The sequence below is a fragment of the Ammodytes marinus genome (genome assembly GCF_949987685.1).
Source record: "Ammodytes marinus genome assembly, chromosome: 16".
Lineage (NCBI taxonomy): Eukaryota > Metazoa > Chordata > Actinopteri > Uranoscopiformes > Ammodytidae > Ammodytes > Ammodytes marinus.
In genome coordinates, this window is record NC_137220.1 from 29,034,145 (window position 1) to 29,052,652 (window position 18,508).

The following is an 18,508-nucleotide window of genomic DNA, read 5'->3' on the forward strand; positions in this document are numbered from 1 at the left end:
TAAGTAAGTAAGCTTTATTTATAGAGCGCCCTTCACAGACCAGGGTCACAAGGCGCTTCACAATGCGCTTCCAAAGCGATTTACATACAGTATAATAATAATGGATTGGATTTATATAGCGCTTTTCAAGGCACTCAAAGACGCTTTACAGGGTTCCAGGTTCCATTCATTCACACACAGTCATACTGGTGGTGGTAAACTACCATAGTAGCCACAGCTGCCCTGGGGCAGACTGACGGAAGCGTGGCTGCCATTCAGCGCCTACGGCCCCTCCGACCACCACCTCAAACATACAGCAGTCATACACATTCACACGAGGCAAGGTGGGTGAAGTGTCTTGCCCAAGGACACAACAACCATGACACAGGTGGCAGAGCGGGGATCGAATCGCCAACCCTTGGATCATTGGCCAACCAGCTTAACCACCTGAGCCACGGTCGCCCTTAACACACATTCAAACACCGATGGCAGTAGCTGCCATGCAAGACGCTTTCTGAACCATCGGGAGCAATTTGGGGTTCAGTGTCTTGCCCAGGGACACTTCGACATGTGGCGGGTAGGCGGGGAATCGAACCTCCGACCGATGTCCCTACCCACTTCGCCACTGCCACCCCCACTGTGATGTGTTCAGGCCGGCTCAGTAATATGATTGATGTGTTCAAATGCAACACAAAAAAAAAAGAAATTTGAGATTTTGGCGAAAACTTGTTTTCCCAGCAATATAAAATAGATAGTAAAGATGGAATTATGACCTGTTTAATGTCCTATCTTGAGCTATGATCATATCAGCAATTAAAGCAATAATACAAGTTCTATTTCAACAAAATAATAGAAAAGTATCAATAAAGACTTGGATCGTTAAGGAGTCTCGAAAATGGTATCAATATCAATAAAAATTAACGATCTCCTGTCATCTGAGAGAAATTAAGATTTAACCGTTAGTATTTACCAGTTAAAAATCTTATCGGTTGACTGGTTTACCATGGACATCCCTTATATACTGTATAAATGTATATCATACATTGTATGTTTTTTTTTGTGTTATCCCAGTTAAGTTTGTTATTAATTTTTTATAATTTAATATTACTTTTAATAGTTCCGGGACGTTGGAGCAATAACCTGGTGTTTTGACACTTCAGTCTGCACTGTGAATTTGAAGTAATGTTCAGTTTTTGAATAAAGATGCTGCATTTACAAATGTTTTGTTTTTTTATCTGATTAATCGATTAATCAAAAAAATTATCGACCGATTAATCGATTATTAAAATAATCGTTAGTTGCAGCCCTAGCTGCTATCATATTAAGCCGTGTGACTGAGTGCTGTCAGCGGTGAGGAGGAGAAGACAGCAGCCGTTGCTACTCTGCTCTTGTGTGCGCGGTTAAAAAAAAAGTTGCAAGATGTGTCTCTGGTCTTTAACTAGCCTCAGCGCTATGGCAGAAAAATTCTGCAAATATAGCGGAAAAAGTCGGCAGTTGGCAACATGTTAAAGACGTGACGACAGCGGGACACTGAGATGAGAGTAGGTCACGTGATCCGCGCTGTTGATCGTTTCACTGATCACTCACGGACTGCCCCTTCTCTCTCTCTCTCTCTCTCTCTCTCTCTCTCTCTCTCTCTCTCTCTCTCTCAAAGCACTAGTAGCCTACTACTAATAATAATAATGATAAAAATGTAGGCAAATTTTTCGGTCGCGCGCATGCCCCTAGTTTTAAAAAGTACTCGCACTGTCTCCAAAAATGGTCGCATAATGCGAGCATTTGGTCGCAGTCTGGAGCCCTGTATTGTGCAACCCTAGGCTATTATTCAGGTATTTTGCGAAAAATTAATATTACTTTTAATAGTTCCGGGACGTTGGAGCAATAACCTGGTGTTTTGACACTTCAGTCTGCACTGTGAATTTGAAGTAATGTTCAGTTTTTGAATAAAGATGCTGCATTTACAAATGTTTTGTTTTTTTATCTGATTAATCGATTAATCGAAAAAATTATCGACCGATTAATCGATTATTAAAATAATCGTTAGTTGCAGCCCTAGCTGCTATCATATTAAGCCGTGTGACTGAGTGCTGTCAGCGGTGAGGAGGAGAAGACAGCAGCCGTTGCTACTCTGCTCTCGTGCACGCGGTTAAAAAAAAAGTTGCAAGATGTGTCTCTGGTCTTTAACTAGCCTCAGCGCTATGGCAGAAAAAGTCGGCAAATATAGCGGAAAAAGTCGCCAGTTGGCAACATGTTAAAGACGTGACGACAGCGGGACACTGAGATGAGAGTAGGTCACGTGATCTGCGATGTTGATCGTTTCACTGATCACTCGCGGACTGTCCCTTCTCTCTCTCTCTCTCTCTCTCTCTCTCTCTCTCTCTCTCTCTCTCTCTCTCTCTCTCTCTCAAAGCACTAGTAGCCTATTACTAATAATAATAATGATAAAAATGTAGGCTAATTTTCCGGTCGCGCGCGTGCCCCTAGTTTTAAAAAGTACTCGCACTGTCTCCAAAAATGGTCGCATAATGCGAGCATTTGGTCACAGTCTGGAGCCCTGTATTGTGCAACCCTAGGCTATTATTCAGGTTTTTCGCAAAAAATTCAAATTAATTTTTTTCCTGATGTTACATTTGAACACACCATGATGACCTTTTATAGACCTTTGCCTAATTATAATTTTACTGAGTCGACCTGTTTGCGATTTCTTTTCTTTTTTTAAAGCTAACTAGCTTTTTGGGCATTTTCAAGCTTTATTAGACAGTACAGAGTTGAAATGGGGAGACAGAGAGAGGGGGAATGACCTGCAGTAAAGGTGGACGGGTCGGATTTGAACCCGCGACCACTGCAAAGAAGGCCGGAGCCAATGTGGTACACGCTCTATCCACTATGCCACCGGAGCGCCCTATCCTGCAGATTTTAACATGGATTTAAAAACTGTATCACTTTTCTTTAAATTGACGGGACTTGCTACACAGTCTCTTGTTTGCTGATCGGCGCTGCTTTGAATAAATGATGAGACAGTGCCGAGCCCGTCTGCAGTGGCAGCAATTTACGGAGGATTATCTTTTTATTTAATTTTTAGACAGAGTTGAAGCATGGTTGAAGTCGTTTTTTCAATACAGTCGATGGTACAACACTTTTTACAGTCTATGACCAGTGATGGGATAATACGCTGAAGTAGGCCTAATTAGATTTATATGACCCGACTCTAGGACTGTACTCGATATTATTTTCAGTTGCCCCGGGCAAGCGGGCTGCCGTTGAGCATGAGTAAGACACATTGAGTATGGATCTGCGTACCTAGATAATCATTTTAGATGAGCACAGGGGTGCTGCTGAGTATGGGCTCTCCAATATAAATTGAGATTGGTGGGGACATCACACATCATGGACACCTATGTTTTATTTTGTTAAAGGTGACCATTTTTGGTTATATTTAGGTTTCAGAGCGATAGAAATAATGTTATTTACCTGCTCTTTGTGAGTTAGGGCTAAATACAGTCAAAACCGAAATTATTCATACCCCTGGCAAATTTTTATTAAACCAGCAAGCTTTTTCTTGATTGGAAATGACACAGGCTTCTCCCAAAAGATAATAAGACGATGTACTCGAGGCATCATTGTGAAAAAAAAAAAATTCAGCTAAAGATCAGGGTGATGGCAAGAAGACCCTCCAACCTGAAATAGTTGGAGCTCATTGCCAAAGATGAATGGGAAAAAATGCCAGTGGAGAGATGCAAAAAGCTGGCCAGCAATTATAGGAAGCCTTTGTTTGCTGTAATTGCCAATAAAGGCTTTTCTATTGACTATTGAGAAGGGTATGAATAATTTTGGACATGCCAATTTTGGTTCAAATGTTAATAAAAGCTGAAAAATATGTATTTTCTACAATGATTCCTCTTGTACATTGTTTTATTATCTTTTGGGAGAAGCCTGTGTCATTTCCAATCAAGAAAAAGCTTGCTGGTTTCATAAAAGTAACTTTAAGTAAAAATTTGCCAATTTCGGTTTTGACTGTATATAGCTATATATTTTTTTAAACTTTTTTATTGTCGTTCTCAAGGTGCAATCACGATCATTAAATCACATACATCAAAGGCAGGTACTCACTCCTCTCCGTCTCCCCCCACCCTGTCAGAGGCCACACTTTGAACCCCCAAAGACAAAGGAGACACACATAAACAGGCATCACTGATTGATAGCTTGTAACATAAACATGTATATTGATCCTCCAATGCCAACCATTTCCCCTTCTTAAATTGAATTGAATTCTCAATTATATCCGCTGTTGCAGCTTTGAAAGCTGTAGGATGATTGGAGTCCATTTGACTGTAAAAGTGTCCAATTTAAGCTGAACTCTAGCAGTTATGCTCTCCATATAGTAGACACTAACAACCCTTTCCCTCCATTGGCTCAGTGATGGTGGCTGCGGCTTTACCCAGGAGACCTTAATAATTGTCTTGCCTATCAGAAGAAGGACTTTTAATAAATATATTTGGTTTTTATCCCCCAGGTCGTCAGGTGCACTCCTAAAATAAAGTGGGTTGGGTCAAGGGGTAAATCTAGCCCTATTCGATTCCTTTTTGTATTTCAAGCCAATATGTCAATAATTTTGGACAGTCCCAAAATATATGTGTATGGTCTCCCACCAAGCCACAACCCCGCCAGCACATGTTGGAAGTGTTGCTGAATTTTGATTGAAATGATAAGAGGAGTTCTGAAATATCTCATCTTAATCTTACATTCAAACTCTCTCCACACTTGACTATTGGTTAATTTATGTCCATCTCTACATGCCTGTTCCCATTTTTCATCGGAAATAATTGTATTCATTTTTAGTCCCCAATTATTTTTAATATCCAAACTGTTGTCTATTATTTCCTCCTGAAGTATTTTATACATGTTTGATATAACCTTCTTTTTAGTCAGGCCTTCTATCATCAATATTAAGAAGCGTTCTATATTTGATGAACTTTCCTTAAATTTTTCCCAATCTTTATGTTTCTGTGTATAATTTCTTAATTGCAAATATCTGTAGAAGTCATGTGGAGTTGGTCAAAGCTTTTCAGAACTCCTCCCTCAGACAGTTTATCTTTCGTTGTTAGTCCTTTTTCAGCCCAATTCTTAAATCCAGCATCTAGTCGAGAAGGTACAAAATCAACACTCAGTGCTATCTTCATCGCTCTTGAAGTAGGAAGAATCAACTTTTTCCTTATTGTTGACCACACTTTCAGAGTAACTTTTATACATTCATTAATAATTTTTTTTTTTCCAGAATTCTTGACCAAAAAAATGGCAGTGATTCCAGTGGTACATCTGGGCATGAGTGTTGTTCCATTCTCACCCATATGTGGTCTAAGCTGAGCTGCCCAATAGTACTTCCTCATAGTAGGCAGGTTTAAACCACCTATCTCCTTTGGGCTCTGAATTCATTTAAGTCTAATTCTTGGTCTTTTGTTTTGCCAAATAAATTTAGAATGCCAATTATCTAGTGTTTTAAATGTGGACATGGGGACGACCTCTATGGGCAGAGACTGGAACAGAAAAAGCAACCTTGGCAATAAATTAATTCTTATAGTTTCTATCCTTCCTACTAAAGAAAGAGGAAGGACATCCCACCTTGTAAAGTCTGCTTTGATTTCTTTCATTCATTTCCCATAGTTAGCTATGAAACGCTGTGGTGTGTTAGGGGTAATAACGATGCCTAAATATCTAAAACCTTGATCCGTCCAGCAAAAATTGACCACATCTTTTAATTATATTGGCCGATCCCCTACTAACATCATGGCAATTTACTTCAGATTCATTAAAGGTGAAGTAAGCGGTTTATTTATGTCAATATAAGTGTTAAATCGCTCTTTATTCATACAGTGATCACTTTCATAATGTGCGCGTTTCATAAAGCCGATTTCTCAGTCAGCTGCTCTGCATGTAATCGGCTAATAAACGGGGGATCCCAAAATTAATATCCAATTACAAGAGAGAACGCTACAAACCGACACCCGTCTCACTCATGGTCTCACTGCCGGTGTACGCCAGAGCAACATATGGGTGAATGTTTATGCGCCTACAATGGCCAATGTCTGTTTTGATGGTTTTTATCATGTTTTTATCAAACTTATGAATCTGAGATGATGCTAGATAACTCGCTGCTTGAAGACTGCAGTGCATTAATGTGGTGACGTAGGGACGAGCGAGGGGACTGCTAACTGCAGTAACTGACAGGAAGTTAGCTAAAAGAACCATTCCGCTTACAGCACCTTTAATTTGGTGTCCTGATACTTCCCCATATTCCTTCAAACACTCCATCAAGACTGGGACTGATGAGACTGGATCACTTATATGTTAAAATATCGTCCGTGAAAAGGGAAATTTTATGTTCAGATTTACCCTCATCTGTTATTCCTTTAATTAATTGATTTTGTCTTATTAATTCTGCAAGCGGTTCAATATGTACAGCATATAGCAAGGAGCTAAGGCAGTCACCCTGCTTAACCCCTCTTTCAAAGAAGAAAAAATTGAAGCTTTTTCAGAAATCCCAGAAATCTAGACTCACGTTTCAATTGGTTCTATCTAATATGGGCGCGCCAGAGCCCTTTGTATGGTGCTCTGGGGCGGACGTAACCGGATGACGACAGTGACGTGCATGCGACGTCAAAGCCGTGATAGTAAACATCAAATATGGCTGCGGATATGTTGTGTGAGTTTGAGACTGCTTTGGCCTCGACCCTTTACGATTTGGAAGACGGCACTCAAATCTTTCATTAGCAAGTAAGTGGAATGTTCTGTTTTGCTGACCGACCATGGCAAAAGTTTAATTTAACAGTTTAACAGCTGTTCGCTAAACGAACAGTGCTTAATACGTCACCTTGTGCATCGCTCTGATTGGTTGTAGTGCTATCCAACTGCGTGCAGTGGCATTTGAAATGCACGAGTAGGAGCCGCCCCTTGAGTTGGAAATTACTATTGATCGTGGCCAGACCCTCTATCGTTCAAGATATCAGGGTCTGGATTTCCAGGCTAGGTCGAAGGCGCTTTGTGCATCAAAACTAATACGCGTTGATTTATTTGCGGTGTTTTTTGGCACATGATATGATGTTGAGTGTTCTTCTAATATTATTGGCTCCCTGTCTACCGGGAATGAAGCCTGTTTTGTCTGGATTTATCAATTTCGTTATAATGTTTTGCATTCTTTTTGCTAGGATACTGCTCAATAGTTTTTGATTATTACACAGTAAACTGATTGGTCGATATACCTCACAGTTTACCGGATCCTTGCCATCTTTGTGAATTACAGAAATAATGGCCTCCGACCATGTTTTTGGTGGATCACCTGAGTGCGTAATTAAACACTTTAACTAATTAACTAATATTGGTGTGAGTTCCTCTACAAAACACTTAGAGAACTCTTTTAACCTTTAATCAAAATCTACCGTGGCAAAATGGTAAAATTTTTAAGGCAGGAGTTCTAGTGAAGGCAGGAGGGAAAAATCCTGTTGCCAGATGAACGTTTCTATTCAGGCAGAAGAGATCCCCTGAAAGAAAAGGGTGTTTACTATTCTGTTTTTTTATAGGGGAGAGTGGGGTGAGATGTGCCACTTTATACTCAAAGTGACTTTAAAGTGAGGCCTTGACAGTAAAGTCTCCAACTCAAATATGTACATATATTTCAGGATGTTGTACATCCCCGGCAACAATAACTTTGGATCTGAAATAAACAGTTTAAGGCGAGACACCCCAGGTGAATAGGGATTTTTTTTTTAACTTATAGATATCATCATGAAACTTTGCCAGTTGATTACTGACACTAACACAATTATTTTTTGTATTACATGTTTTTCTGTAATATTTTATTAAATAAGCAAATATGGCAATATTTAACCAATTATGCGTAAATTTGGGTAATTTTTCGAGAAAAAAATCGAGATGTTGGATAAAGCCAGAGTTAAAATTTCCATTTTATTTTAAGCACATATTAGTTTCTAAAGTTTTTACACAACAGATTTTGGATACAGCCTTTTTTCATTTAATAAATCAAAAAATACTATGTACATGTCTTAGAAATGCATTTTAGGCATGTTTTTATGAGGAAACTGTATCATAAATCAGACAATTAACAATATATTAACACATCCTTGTGTAAAAACCTTTAAAATAGTGCTATGAATGATTATAAACAGTTTGGTTGATGTCAGTGGTCTAGAAGTTGAGATATTTTTCTCAGAGTATTGGAAAAAGCTCATTTTGAGAAAACGACCGTTAAAGAGGACCTATTATACTACTTTTCTGGTCTTAATTTCTTGTTTTACACTGCTATAGAGCAACCTGACACGAATCACATCACAAAAAACTATGTAGATTTTCGGGAAGCTCTTTCTCTTATTTTAGCGATCCAGCACGTCCTGTCAACACTTGAGTGTGTGTGCTTCGGCAATCTCCGCTCCCTCCGCCTGTGCATCGGCCATCTCCGCTACCCTCCCCCCCCTCCTGCAAACCCCACTCCGTTGTGATTGGTTACCTTCCTTCCGGAACACTTTTAGTGGCGGGAAGCGCGAGCATGGACCTATAAGGGCGCGAGGCAGACACGAGGCAGACGCGAACAGGGAAGTGACAGCATTACCATACATGGAAACATCCGCGTGGTGACGTCCCAGGGTTACATGCGACGTCACAGGGTTACAAAGGGTTAGACCGCTCTGAACACGTGACTTCTCGACTGGCTAGAATAGTGTCTAGTGCTCTGCACAGACACCCCAGACAGTCAGCAGGGAATACGTCGAAATGCATGTAAGTCATTATTTGATAATTTAGCATGGTTAAGCATGACTATGAATCATCATAACAACGTTTATAGGTCATAAAAGTCAAAAAGCATCATAGGTCCTCTTTAAAGATAAAAACGTGAATTCTGCTGATAATCACTGATGATAGCTAGAGTAATTTATTGAATTAGGCCCTACACCCCTCAATGCCATATAGGCCTACCTACCACTGCTTAACATATAAAAACCATAGCATAGTAACATTTACATCCACATGCTAATTTAAACGTGATTAATTCATTATTAGCCACTGTCTGTCAACCTGCTCCGGAGTCGGCACAGACGCTCTCTCTCCCCACCATGTCCCCTCTGATCCTCTGACAGTCTGTGTCTCTCCGACGTGATCGGCGTGATTTACATGTCTTTAACACTTCTCCCCTTCAAATGGCGATCATATAATGTCCGTAGCCAATTGATTAAGTATTTTTTTTGTGTTGGTTTGGCATATTTTCGACGTTTTTCCGATTTTATTTAGTGATTTTCGAGCTACCCGCGGCTAGCATCACGTGATGCCTTTTAGCGAATCACATCGTCAGAAATGTGCATTAGCCAATGAGGTCGCGTTCCTAGCATTGAATCCCTCCTCACACTTTCACGATTGGTTACTGATACAAAGGAAATTACCATATTTGGATCCGATAACGTTGTTCTTGAGATTCAGAGGTCTCCAACAGTACCATGGTTATTATGATTCATACAGCGGTCGCGGTGCTGTATGTTACGTTAGAACAGTGCTTCTCAAATGGTGGGGCGCGCCCCCCTGGGGGGGCGCCGTGAGTTGTCAGGGGGGGGGGCGCAGGCTGCCTTGATTTCCAACTGACCGAAAAAAAATATATATATATATATATTTTTTTTTTAGTGCTAGCAAGCAAGATGTGTGCTTGTGTATGGTCATATCCGCGCGAAAGGCCGCGATTTGCAGTATATAAATGTCCACATGTGTCTCCAAGTGTCTCTGTAGGCTATTTAAAAATAAATCAAGCAAGTAGACTAATAATAACATTAATGAATTATTGGTTATCGCATCACAGAAGGCCTATTGGCCTATAATAATAATAAAAAAACACCACATTAACGATGTTTACAGTTTAAAAATGTTTTTAATAAAATGCAAACCTCAGTGAATAATTTGCTCTTGTTTCTCTGTCCTGAGATTCACACAGACTGAGTTGTCTTGTTTAAATGTTACAAATTGAGCTAATAAACTGAACTTTGAATTTTTTTGCTGCAGAAGATATCTGAGCTAATTTTTGTTATCTAATTTGATAATAAGGTGATTGTATGCAGAATGCTCGTGCCAGAAACTCATACAGTGGTTTTGTACAGATAAATAAATAAATATTAGCAGGTTCTCAATAGTATTTAAATTTAGGGGGGGCGCGAAAAAATTTCCGTCCCCTAGGGGGGGCATGACAGAAAGTAATTGAGAACCACTGCGTTAGAATGCTCACTTTTGACGAATTTAGGAGCAAAATACAGACGCGAGCAGTCAAAGTTTAGTAAAATAAACACCTAAAACATATATTTTGGACCTTTTATCCATACTAGTATGAAAGAAGACATGTTATGGAAGCTAAATAGACACAAATCTCAAAATTGACCAGTGCTTAAAAAACAATGTTTTTGCCTGCCGTGTCTCGCCTTAAGAAATATAGCTTTCGAAAAAAAAGTTGTCTTGTGGCACAACTTGCCCCCGGTGTGGTGTAAATTTAGCCTGGTGCTACCAGACCATCGTACTTCATTTCATTTGTACAGAAGGTCTGGCAGTGCTGTAATTGGCAAACGTTCACTCATGGAGGCGGGTGTCTGTTAAAGATTAAAACTATTGGATCTGCCCAGTGCCACTCTGGATTAGCCAACCAATCGCATAACCTTTGGTCGTCACGTGTGTCATGAGCCGGCTTCTGGCAACTGAAACTGGAGCGCGACTTCGACGTCATCGTTCTCAGCCACTCGCTCTGTTCGCTGATTGGACCGGCTGTCGAATCTCCGGCAAAACTGGGAAATGGGCTGTACACCCAGACTGACTACTGCAGGGAAAATAAAATTTGGCCGGAAGTAGGCGGGCGGGCGGAGCCAGGCTAGTGTAAATTGTGCCACAAGAGAGAATACCATGGGGTAAATTGTGCCATTGATATATATCTCATAAACTGTAATGCAAGACAAATCCATTAGACAATCACTTATTTAAGGTTTATTTAAAGTAAATATTTTACAAAGATTGAAGGACAATTTTCTTAAACAAGGCCTAGCAGATCATATGGTTTTACCTGCAAAGCTCACCATCATCATCTTTCTGGTCATCTGAACTCTCATCAGTGGTGTTCTTCTAATGGAATGGAGATGTCAGTCTCTTCTGAGCAACTGTAGACAATCACTTTCTTTTGGTGACCACAGCGTATACAGCCATGCCAATGGCACAACTTTCAGAAATGTACTTTGCACTAGCTGCTCCGCCCTTGTAGAACCAACTGCCACCTTGCATATGTGATTCCCCCTCCATTTCTGCCTTTAAATCAAAGCTCAAAACCCATCTGTACACCCTGGTTTTTCCTCCCCATTCACTATCTATCAGACTGGTGAGGAGAGCTGGCTCAGTAGTGGGCACAGAGCTGGACTCTCTGGTGACAGTGGCAGAGAGAAGGACCCTGGACAAACTGCTATCCATCCTGGACAACACCCACCACCCTCTGCACGACACCTTCACCAGGCAGAGGAGTGTGTTCAGTGGCCGAATGCTGTCCCAGTCAAGCTCCACTAACAGATTAAAAAACTCTTTCGTCCCCCTGGCCATCAGACTGTACAACAGTTCCCAGCAAAGGCAGGGAGGACAACGACAACGACAATAGACAATGGACACTTTATTTATATCTGTAAAATTTTATTTTATATCTTAATTTAAGTTAAAGTTTATTGTAGGTACTGTTAGTTTTTATATTTTAATTTAGATATATATCTTAATTTTAGCCTAATGTATGTTTAATGTATGTCTTGCTTTTATGCTACTGGATACCTGAATTTCCCTCGGGATAAATAAAGTATATATCTATCTATCTATCTATCTATCTATCTACTATCTTACCTCTGCACTACTATCTTTGTTTATATGTGGATGTCTGGGCTTTATGTCTTTTATTTTTGTTATTGTTATTTTACCTTAATTTTTTACCTACTGAATGCTGTTCAGCACTTTGGACAGTGCAAACTGATATAAATGTGCTTTTTTAAATAAATGTTACTTAGGGCCTACTTACTTACTTATAACTCACCCCAGGCCCTCTAGCACAAATCACCCCAACCCCAGAATTTTGTATAATAAGCATGATGCAGCAGTTTAGGGCTGACATCGTGCAAACTATATAGACACACAAAGTGTAGCATACTAAAGCACTAAAATATGTGTAAAATGTTTTCAAACATGTCTATAATTGTTCAGACACAATAATCCAAAAACCTTGATCATGGAAATTTTACTTTGAAAGGCAAAAAACAGTTTTTTTAGCTTAAATGTGCTTATATCTTATTCCAAGTTTCTCCCTTCTTTACATGATGAGTGAAATGGATGGCTCTTCTTAAATATTTGGTCACATTTCCAATTTCTTCTATGGTTTTCTAGAAACAAGGGGTGGCACAACTTCCCCGCCGGCACAACTCAGGCCACTCTCATTAGCAAGGGATAAGGGATATTATGGTATTCAGGGGAGGGCTCGGCCAGGTACAAATCTTAAAATGGTGGAAAGGGGATGTCTGAGTCAGGCAGACTTTACTATGGTGGACAGGTCAGAGGTTAAAATCTTTTTCATCTGGATCTGCTGGAGACCAACAAACACTGTTGACCTTGTCTCCTCAGCTATTGAGGTGAAATGCTGACATGTTGCACATTACACATGTACTGCCATGTTTTACATGGGATAACAGCAGAAGAATCGGGACGTCTCCACGGCAACGGCCTTGTCCTCGTCACCAGCATCAGACGGTAGAGACACTGTTGAGTCTGGATGGAGATGGAGTCTTCGGGCCCACACATGCACACACACGAAGACACAGAACCCACTCACCCCCTGGACTCAATACCTTCTCTACACCCTTGATTCTTGAATAACTGACAGCTAACTTAACCTCTTTACCATATGTGCATTTAGTTGCAGCTACAAGATTTCCTGTTTGTATCCAGGTGTGCTCAATAGAAGGGCTGGCACATTGGCAAAGTCTATGATACATACTGTATGTGCTAGGATGAGATAAAGCCTGGTTGTCTCCCTCAGGTCAGTTATCTGGAGAAGAAGGTGACAGAGTTGGAAAGCGACAGTCTGGCTAATGGTGACCTCAAGTCTAAACTCAAACAGGAGAACACACAACTTGTACACAGGTAACACAACACATTCATGAGTCATTTGATTTTTTTTCTTTCATTCCTACAATCATCGTTTTCACGTTTGGTACCTTAAATGGAGCTTGTATTTTTTTCTTAACATTCAATATACTGTATTTTTCACACTGAAAATGGTGCTACTTGTGTAATTCATATTCACATGTGCTTTTTTGTTCGAAGAAAGGGACAGTATTCAGTCTAATGGTTTGCTCTGTTGGTTTAAATAACCCAATGTGATGACAAGTCCAATGCCAATATGTTAAATATTTCATTTAATGTTGTTTTGCTTTTTCACACTGTCTGTGTTTGCTTCCCAGGGTGCATGAACTGGAAGAGCAGGTGAAGGATGCAGAGGCCAAAGCAGATCAGAGTCTGGAAGAGGAGACAAAGAGGTACCGGGAGACTTATAGCAAGATGGAGAGGGACAGAAACACAGAGGTAGACCTGCTCTGTAACAGGTAAACTCCTCAACAGCACACCACCAAAAAAAATCTTCTCCATAATCCAAACCCTGGAAGCTGCTGGGGTTGGGGGGGTGATGATGACACAAATAACGCAACACATTGAATGCGATTAGTAACAAGATTTAGTATTTTATATCTGGCTGCTCCACCTTAAGATCAGCCAATAAGAGGCCTGGGGGTCTGATATAGTCAGTTTAGTTAAAAAGCAAAACTATAAAATGAAGCTCTCTCTCGGTCTCTTTCTCTCACCACTGCACACTCAGTCCAGTGTTCTCTGTAAGCGCAGGCATGGCCGTACATGAAAGCATTTCCAGCCGGCTACTCTTCCACCTCACCTCCACAAAAAAACTAAATAAAAAAAAATACTCTTTCCACTTGCGTCTGTCGCATAAACATTAAACTGCGTTCTCGGGTTATACTGTTTAATAAAGTCAGTTTAACTTAGAGAGTTCAAGATCTTAGCAGACCCCCAGCCTCTCTGAAGAATCGGCCTGCTCCATGCTGCGCTGTGTATTTGTGTGTGTGTGTGTCTCAGCACCGGTGCACAAACACAAGCATGCACTCGCGGTGCATCACTCACGGCGGGCGAGCGTTTCGGTGAAATAAGCTAATAACGTGAGGACCAGAGCTGACGTGAATTACACTCGTTGTTACTGCAAGTAAATAAAACATAAGTTATAAGCCCAATATTGTCAAATCAGTAGGCTACACCTGTTCAACCTACATTTAACGTGAACACGCAATATTTGAATCTGTTCTGTAGGTCCAGAGATGCACAGCATGCTAGCTCAGCAGTTGACTAGCTAAAAAAAATAAAACTGTCATCTAATCGTTTAGCTTAGTTTGCCACGAATCATAAACTAATGCATAAACTTCACCACTGCTCTTCAACGAGGGCGGACGCATACTCTGCTCCCTCTCGTCCCCTTATCTCTCCTGCTTCTGCTCTCTGTCTTGTGCAGTCTCTGTCTAAATCTATCTATCAGAGCCTCTCTCTGCACTCCAAAACCTAAGTCATGGATCTGATCAGCTGGGGTCTTTCTGCAATCGATCAAATTTTCTCAACGAGAAAAGTGGGCGAAGAGGAACGCCCCCGTCCAGATGGGACATTTGCGGCGGGATACACGCTGGAAGCTTGGAGTAGCTGGAATCCCGTGTGCCTCGCCATACTGTCAGTTATATCGCCATACTCAAGCGATATGCGAGGTGAATCGCAAGCTGGAATCGATTCCCGGGCTCGTTAGCAAATTGGATACCATCTTGGAGAAGCTGGGCAGGCCGTGACACGTGAATAGGCCAGTATTCGGTTATTTTGGATTATCATTACCAGTGACTCTAGGCCCACTGTAAATTCCAGTGCCAGTCAATCTCAAAACAAATTTGCTATCTCTCGTTTCGGCACCCTACACCGACGGTGTTATCTCTCCTCTCACTGGATGTTTATGCAGAAAGACCCTCTGCCCCCTCCTCCCCTCACCTCCTCTCCTGTGAACTTGGTCTGTGGCTGGATCCTCGAGGTATGTCTCCACGGCAATGGTCGTGTACCCGTGAATAACAACTGGCGGCAGAGACACCTGTTGTGTCTGGGCGGAGACGGAGTCCATGGCTGTGTCTGAAATCGCGCACTTCTGTACTTACACTTACTTTTTTGAGTGCACTTTGCGCAAAACCGGAGAGTGTGCCAAAATGCAGTGCACTGTAAGTTCCTCGGTCGTGCACTCAAAACGGTCTAAAACTTGAGTGTGGAGTGATGGACACTTTCCACACTCAACGGCCGCCATCTTGCCTACGTAACGGAGAGGACGGAACATTCTAATCAAAGTAGAGGAGCTTGAAGCAACCGTGGAGACGGACGCGCTCTACAAAAGTTAAATTACACATTTGTTTTGTTTTTCCGCAACTAACGTGTCTGTTTTGGCTATCGGTAACACAAGCAGAAAAAAATACCACTGAAGAAGAACCGTCAAAATGCAAAGTCATTTCCGGTAGGTGCGCGACGGCAGTTTGGACAGTGCACTGTAGAAATGAGAGCACTGCGTCTATAAGTAAGTGTACTGTTGGGATAATAAAGTGCACTCATTGTAAGTGCACTTACGTAAGTGCGCGATTTCAGACACAGCACATGGCTCACACATACACTCACACGTCAAAACATAACACACACCTATGACTCACGCCTTCTTGACTCCTCCCCCTCTCTCTCCTCGTTGTAGTTCCAGACGCTGCGGCGGGTGCCTGTCGGCTGCACGCTCCCTTCAGTGCCTGAGCTGTGACACCTACCCTCCCCTATACCCTAGGTGTTTTTTTTTACTAATCCCACACTGCGCTCCCACAATGGAGCGTAGTCTGAGAATGGCCTTTTTTTCCCCTATGTTTCCCTGATAAGGGGCACAGCGCACGCTTGACGACTCTTCAGTGTATCCCTCCTCTCTCCCATGTAACGGTTACTGTCATTTTATGTCTCTTGGCGGGGTATTGTTAGAAATAAAATTCTACCGTGTTCTTTTAACCAGAGTTGAAGAAGGAAAAACAAGTATAAGATTTATTTCAAAGCTTAAAGATTTATTATCTGAATTGAGTGAGCAGAAAACATGTAGGCCTACATGGAGCTTACTGGATTCTCAAAAAGCGTCCCCAGTAAGACTGAAGACAAAAATGGTGGGACATAGTGTTATATGGAAACAAATACATTATTTCTGATTGGTTGACTATGTGTTAGAGGCTGGCCGATGACGTCTTCTTCTTGCTGGTCTTCATAAGATACATTTCATGTTTTACTAAGAGAGTGCTCATAAGAGAGGTGAAGGGAGGGTGCGGGGTCGTTGCTAGGCCGGTTGTCATGTGCAGGCTCATCCCACACAAATAGTTCTCCCCTGACCTTGGGCAAAGTACCTACTGAAACGGCCTGCCTCAGTGCTGTTGTGTGTCTGTGTAAATGGTGAATGAATGTGAAGTTACTAAACTTATACAAAAGTGTATACGTTTAAAAAGCACATGAGTATAAAATTAAGATTATTCTGACAATCCCTCACTTTACACCTTTTAAAAGGTGTAAACCCAAACTGATGGAATAATCATACATGTTCACACAATTTGTTAACTCTCCTTCTGCTTACTGAAGGTTCAAATTCTTCATGGTGGGAGGTTTTTACAAGCAACTTTGACTGACACGATATGCACAAAAATACACACACAGATATCGAGACGGTCAGACACATACAATACATAGTGGTTTGGGCTTTTTCAGAACTTTTTTTTTTTTGGAGTTGCTTCGGGCTGCTTATAGTCCATGAGCCAGGGCCCCAAATTTGGGCCATCGGTATCATTTTGGGGACAAAGGCTCATACTGATTTTTGTCAAGGTATAAACCCCTAGTACTAGAAAAATCACGATAGCAGTGACGGGTTGGTAGCGAAATCACTTTTTTCAGCGTATGAAGTTACTAACCCCCTAAGATAAATTGCGTTTTTGGAATCCAGTGTATATCTGGTTTAGTCTCATGGTAGGGATATTGTTGATATTTCATAATATGATGCTTGGTATCACTGGAAAGGGGACCTTTAAGGCTTTCATTTAAGCCCAGTACTGGGTCTGTCTGACAAACACAGTGGTCACATGACTTCTTTAAACCAGAAATATAACACGTTTTTTCACAAGTTCCGCCTAAACTGTATGCCTTCTTTTATTCCTGTGGCATGAAACAACACCAGGGACACAAAACTCAACAACTTCAGTACTCAAGGCACTCTGATGATTCAGAAAATGTATAATGTACCCATACTATTTATTTGTGAGAGGTGATTATGAGCCTTAAATTAGACTTGTGCAACCAGCACAAGTCTTCAAAATAGAATGGAGTGGATAGAATGGACAAATAGGGAGCCCTATTAGTCCAGCAGATATCTGAATGCATTTAGCTTTTTTTGATACAAACATGAGCTCTGGCACACTGTTAGAGCATGCCCTAAGGAAGATTTTTGGCTATAGGGCCATCGCCAATTTATCCCATGGTTGCTATGGCAATCATTTTAAAAAATGGCCGCCATTTGCTGTTATAGTATCTTGTAGCTTGGGTTGTAGAGCACCTAGGATCTTGATTATGGTGTCTAATCCTACATTTTCAAGGATGAAAAAGGCAGTGGTGCTATTTCAAACATGCTAGAAAGTGCCCAACTTCATATATCTGGCATTCAGGGAACAAAATTATGGTAAAACCTTCAAATAGTAGCGGAGTTATGCATATTTTCATGAAATACAGAATCAGTTCATGAGTTGTGTGCTGACCTTATATGCTTACAAGTAAATATCTATTTCAAAGCCTGACCAATACATTGGTTTAGCCTGTTTGATAGGTGTAATTGCTATTTTATCCGTGTAACCCACTCTGAGTAAGTCAACATTACTCTAGGTTCCGAAGGAGCTAAGTGATATAAACAATTACCACAATGAAAGTACCAGGCAAAGGTAAGTTGCAAGCAGCAACTTTTACTCGTAAAGTTGTAGGTAACACCCAAAACACATATATTCATCATTTGAACATAAAAATATGGGCAATTCAAAATAAATGAGTGTTGTCAATAGTCCTTTTAGTCGGTCTGTTTTGTGATCACTTCCGGTTAATCAATCCACTGTCAGTGGTTCTCCGTTAAAATGTCTGTAACTGGTCCTGTGACAGTTATTGGAAAGGATGTGTGAAGTAGTCAAATGGATACCTATACCAAAGGTTGAGGGTCCCAACAAAGTAGACTGTCAGCTGATGCCTCAAGCCATGCAGAAAGAATACAGGTATGTTACATTTTACTAGTATGCTTGTGCCCGTTAAACACAAGGACTACTATCACACTAATGAAACTACTTCAGCCCTAATGAAT

The 18,508-nt window shown here is 41.0% G+C and overlaps 1 protein-coding gene across 1 annotated transcript in view; it reads left to right on the top strand.

The window, feature by feature from the left end:
- Positions 1-18,508, top strand: part of rab11fip4a (RAB11 family interacting protein 4 (class II) a) — a gene marked incomplete at both ends in the record, with an annotated part of 213,437 nt that overhangs the window by 172,104 nt on the left and 22,825 nt on the right. Inside the window, 2 exons of the mRNA XM_080044274.1 lie at positions 13,067-13,170; positions 13,491-13,631. Of these exons, the coding sequence (XP_079900400.1) occupies positions 13,067-13,170; positions 13,491-13,631 (245 nt within the window). The remainder of the gene's footprint in view (positions 1-13,066; positions 13,171-13,490; positions 13,632-18,508) is intronic.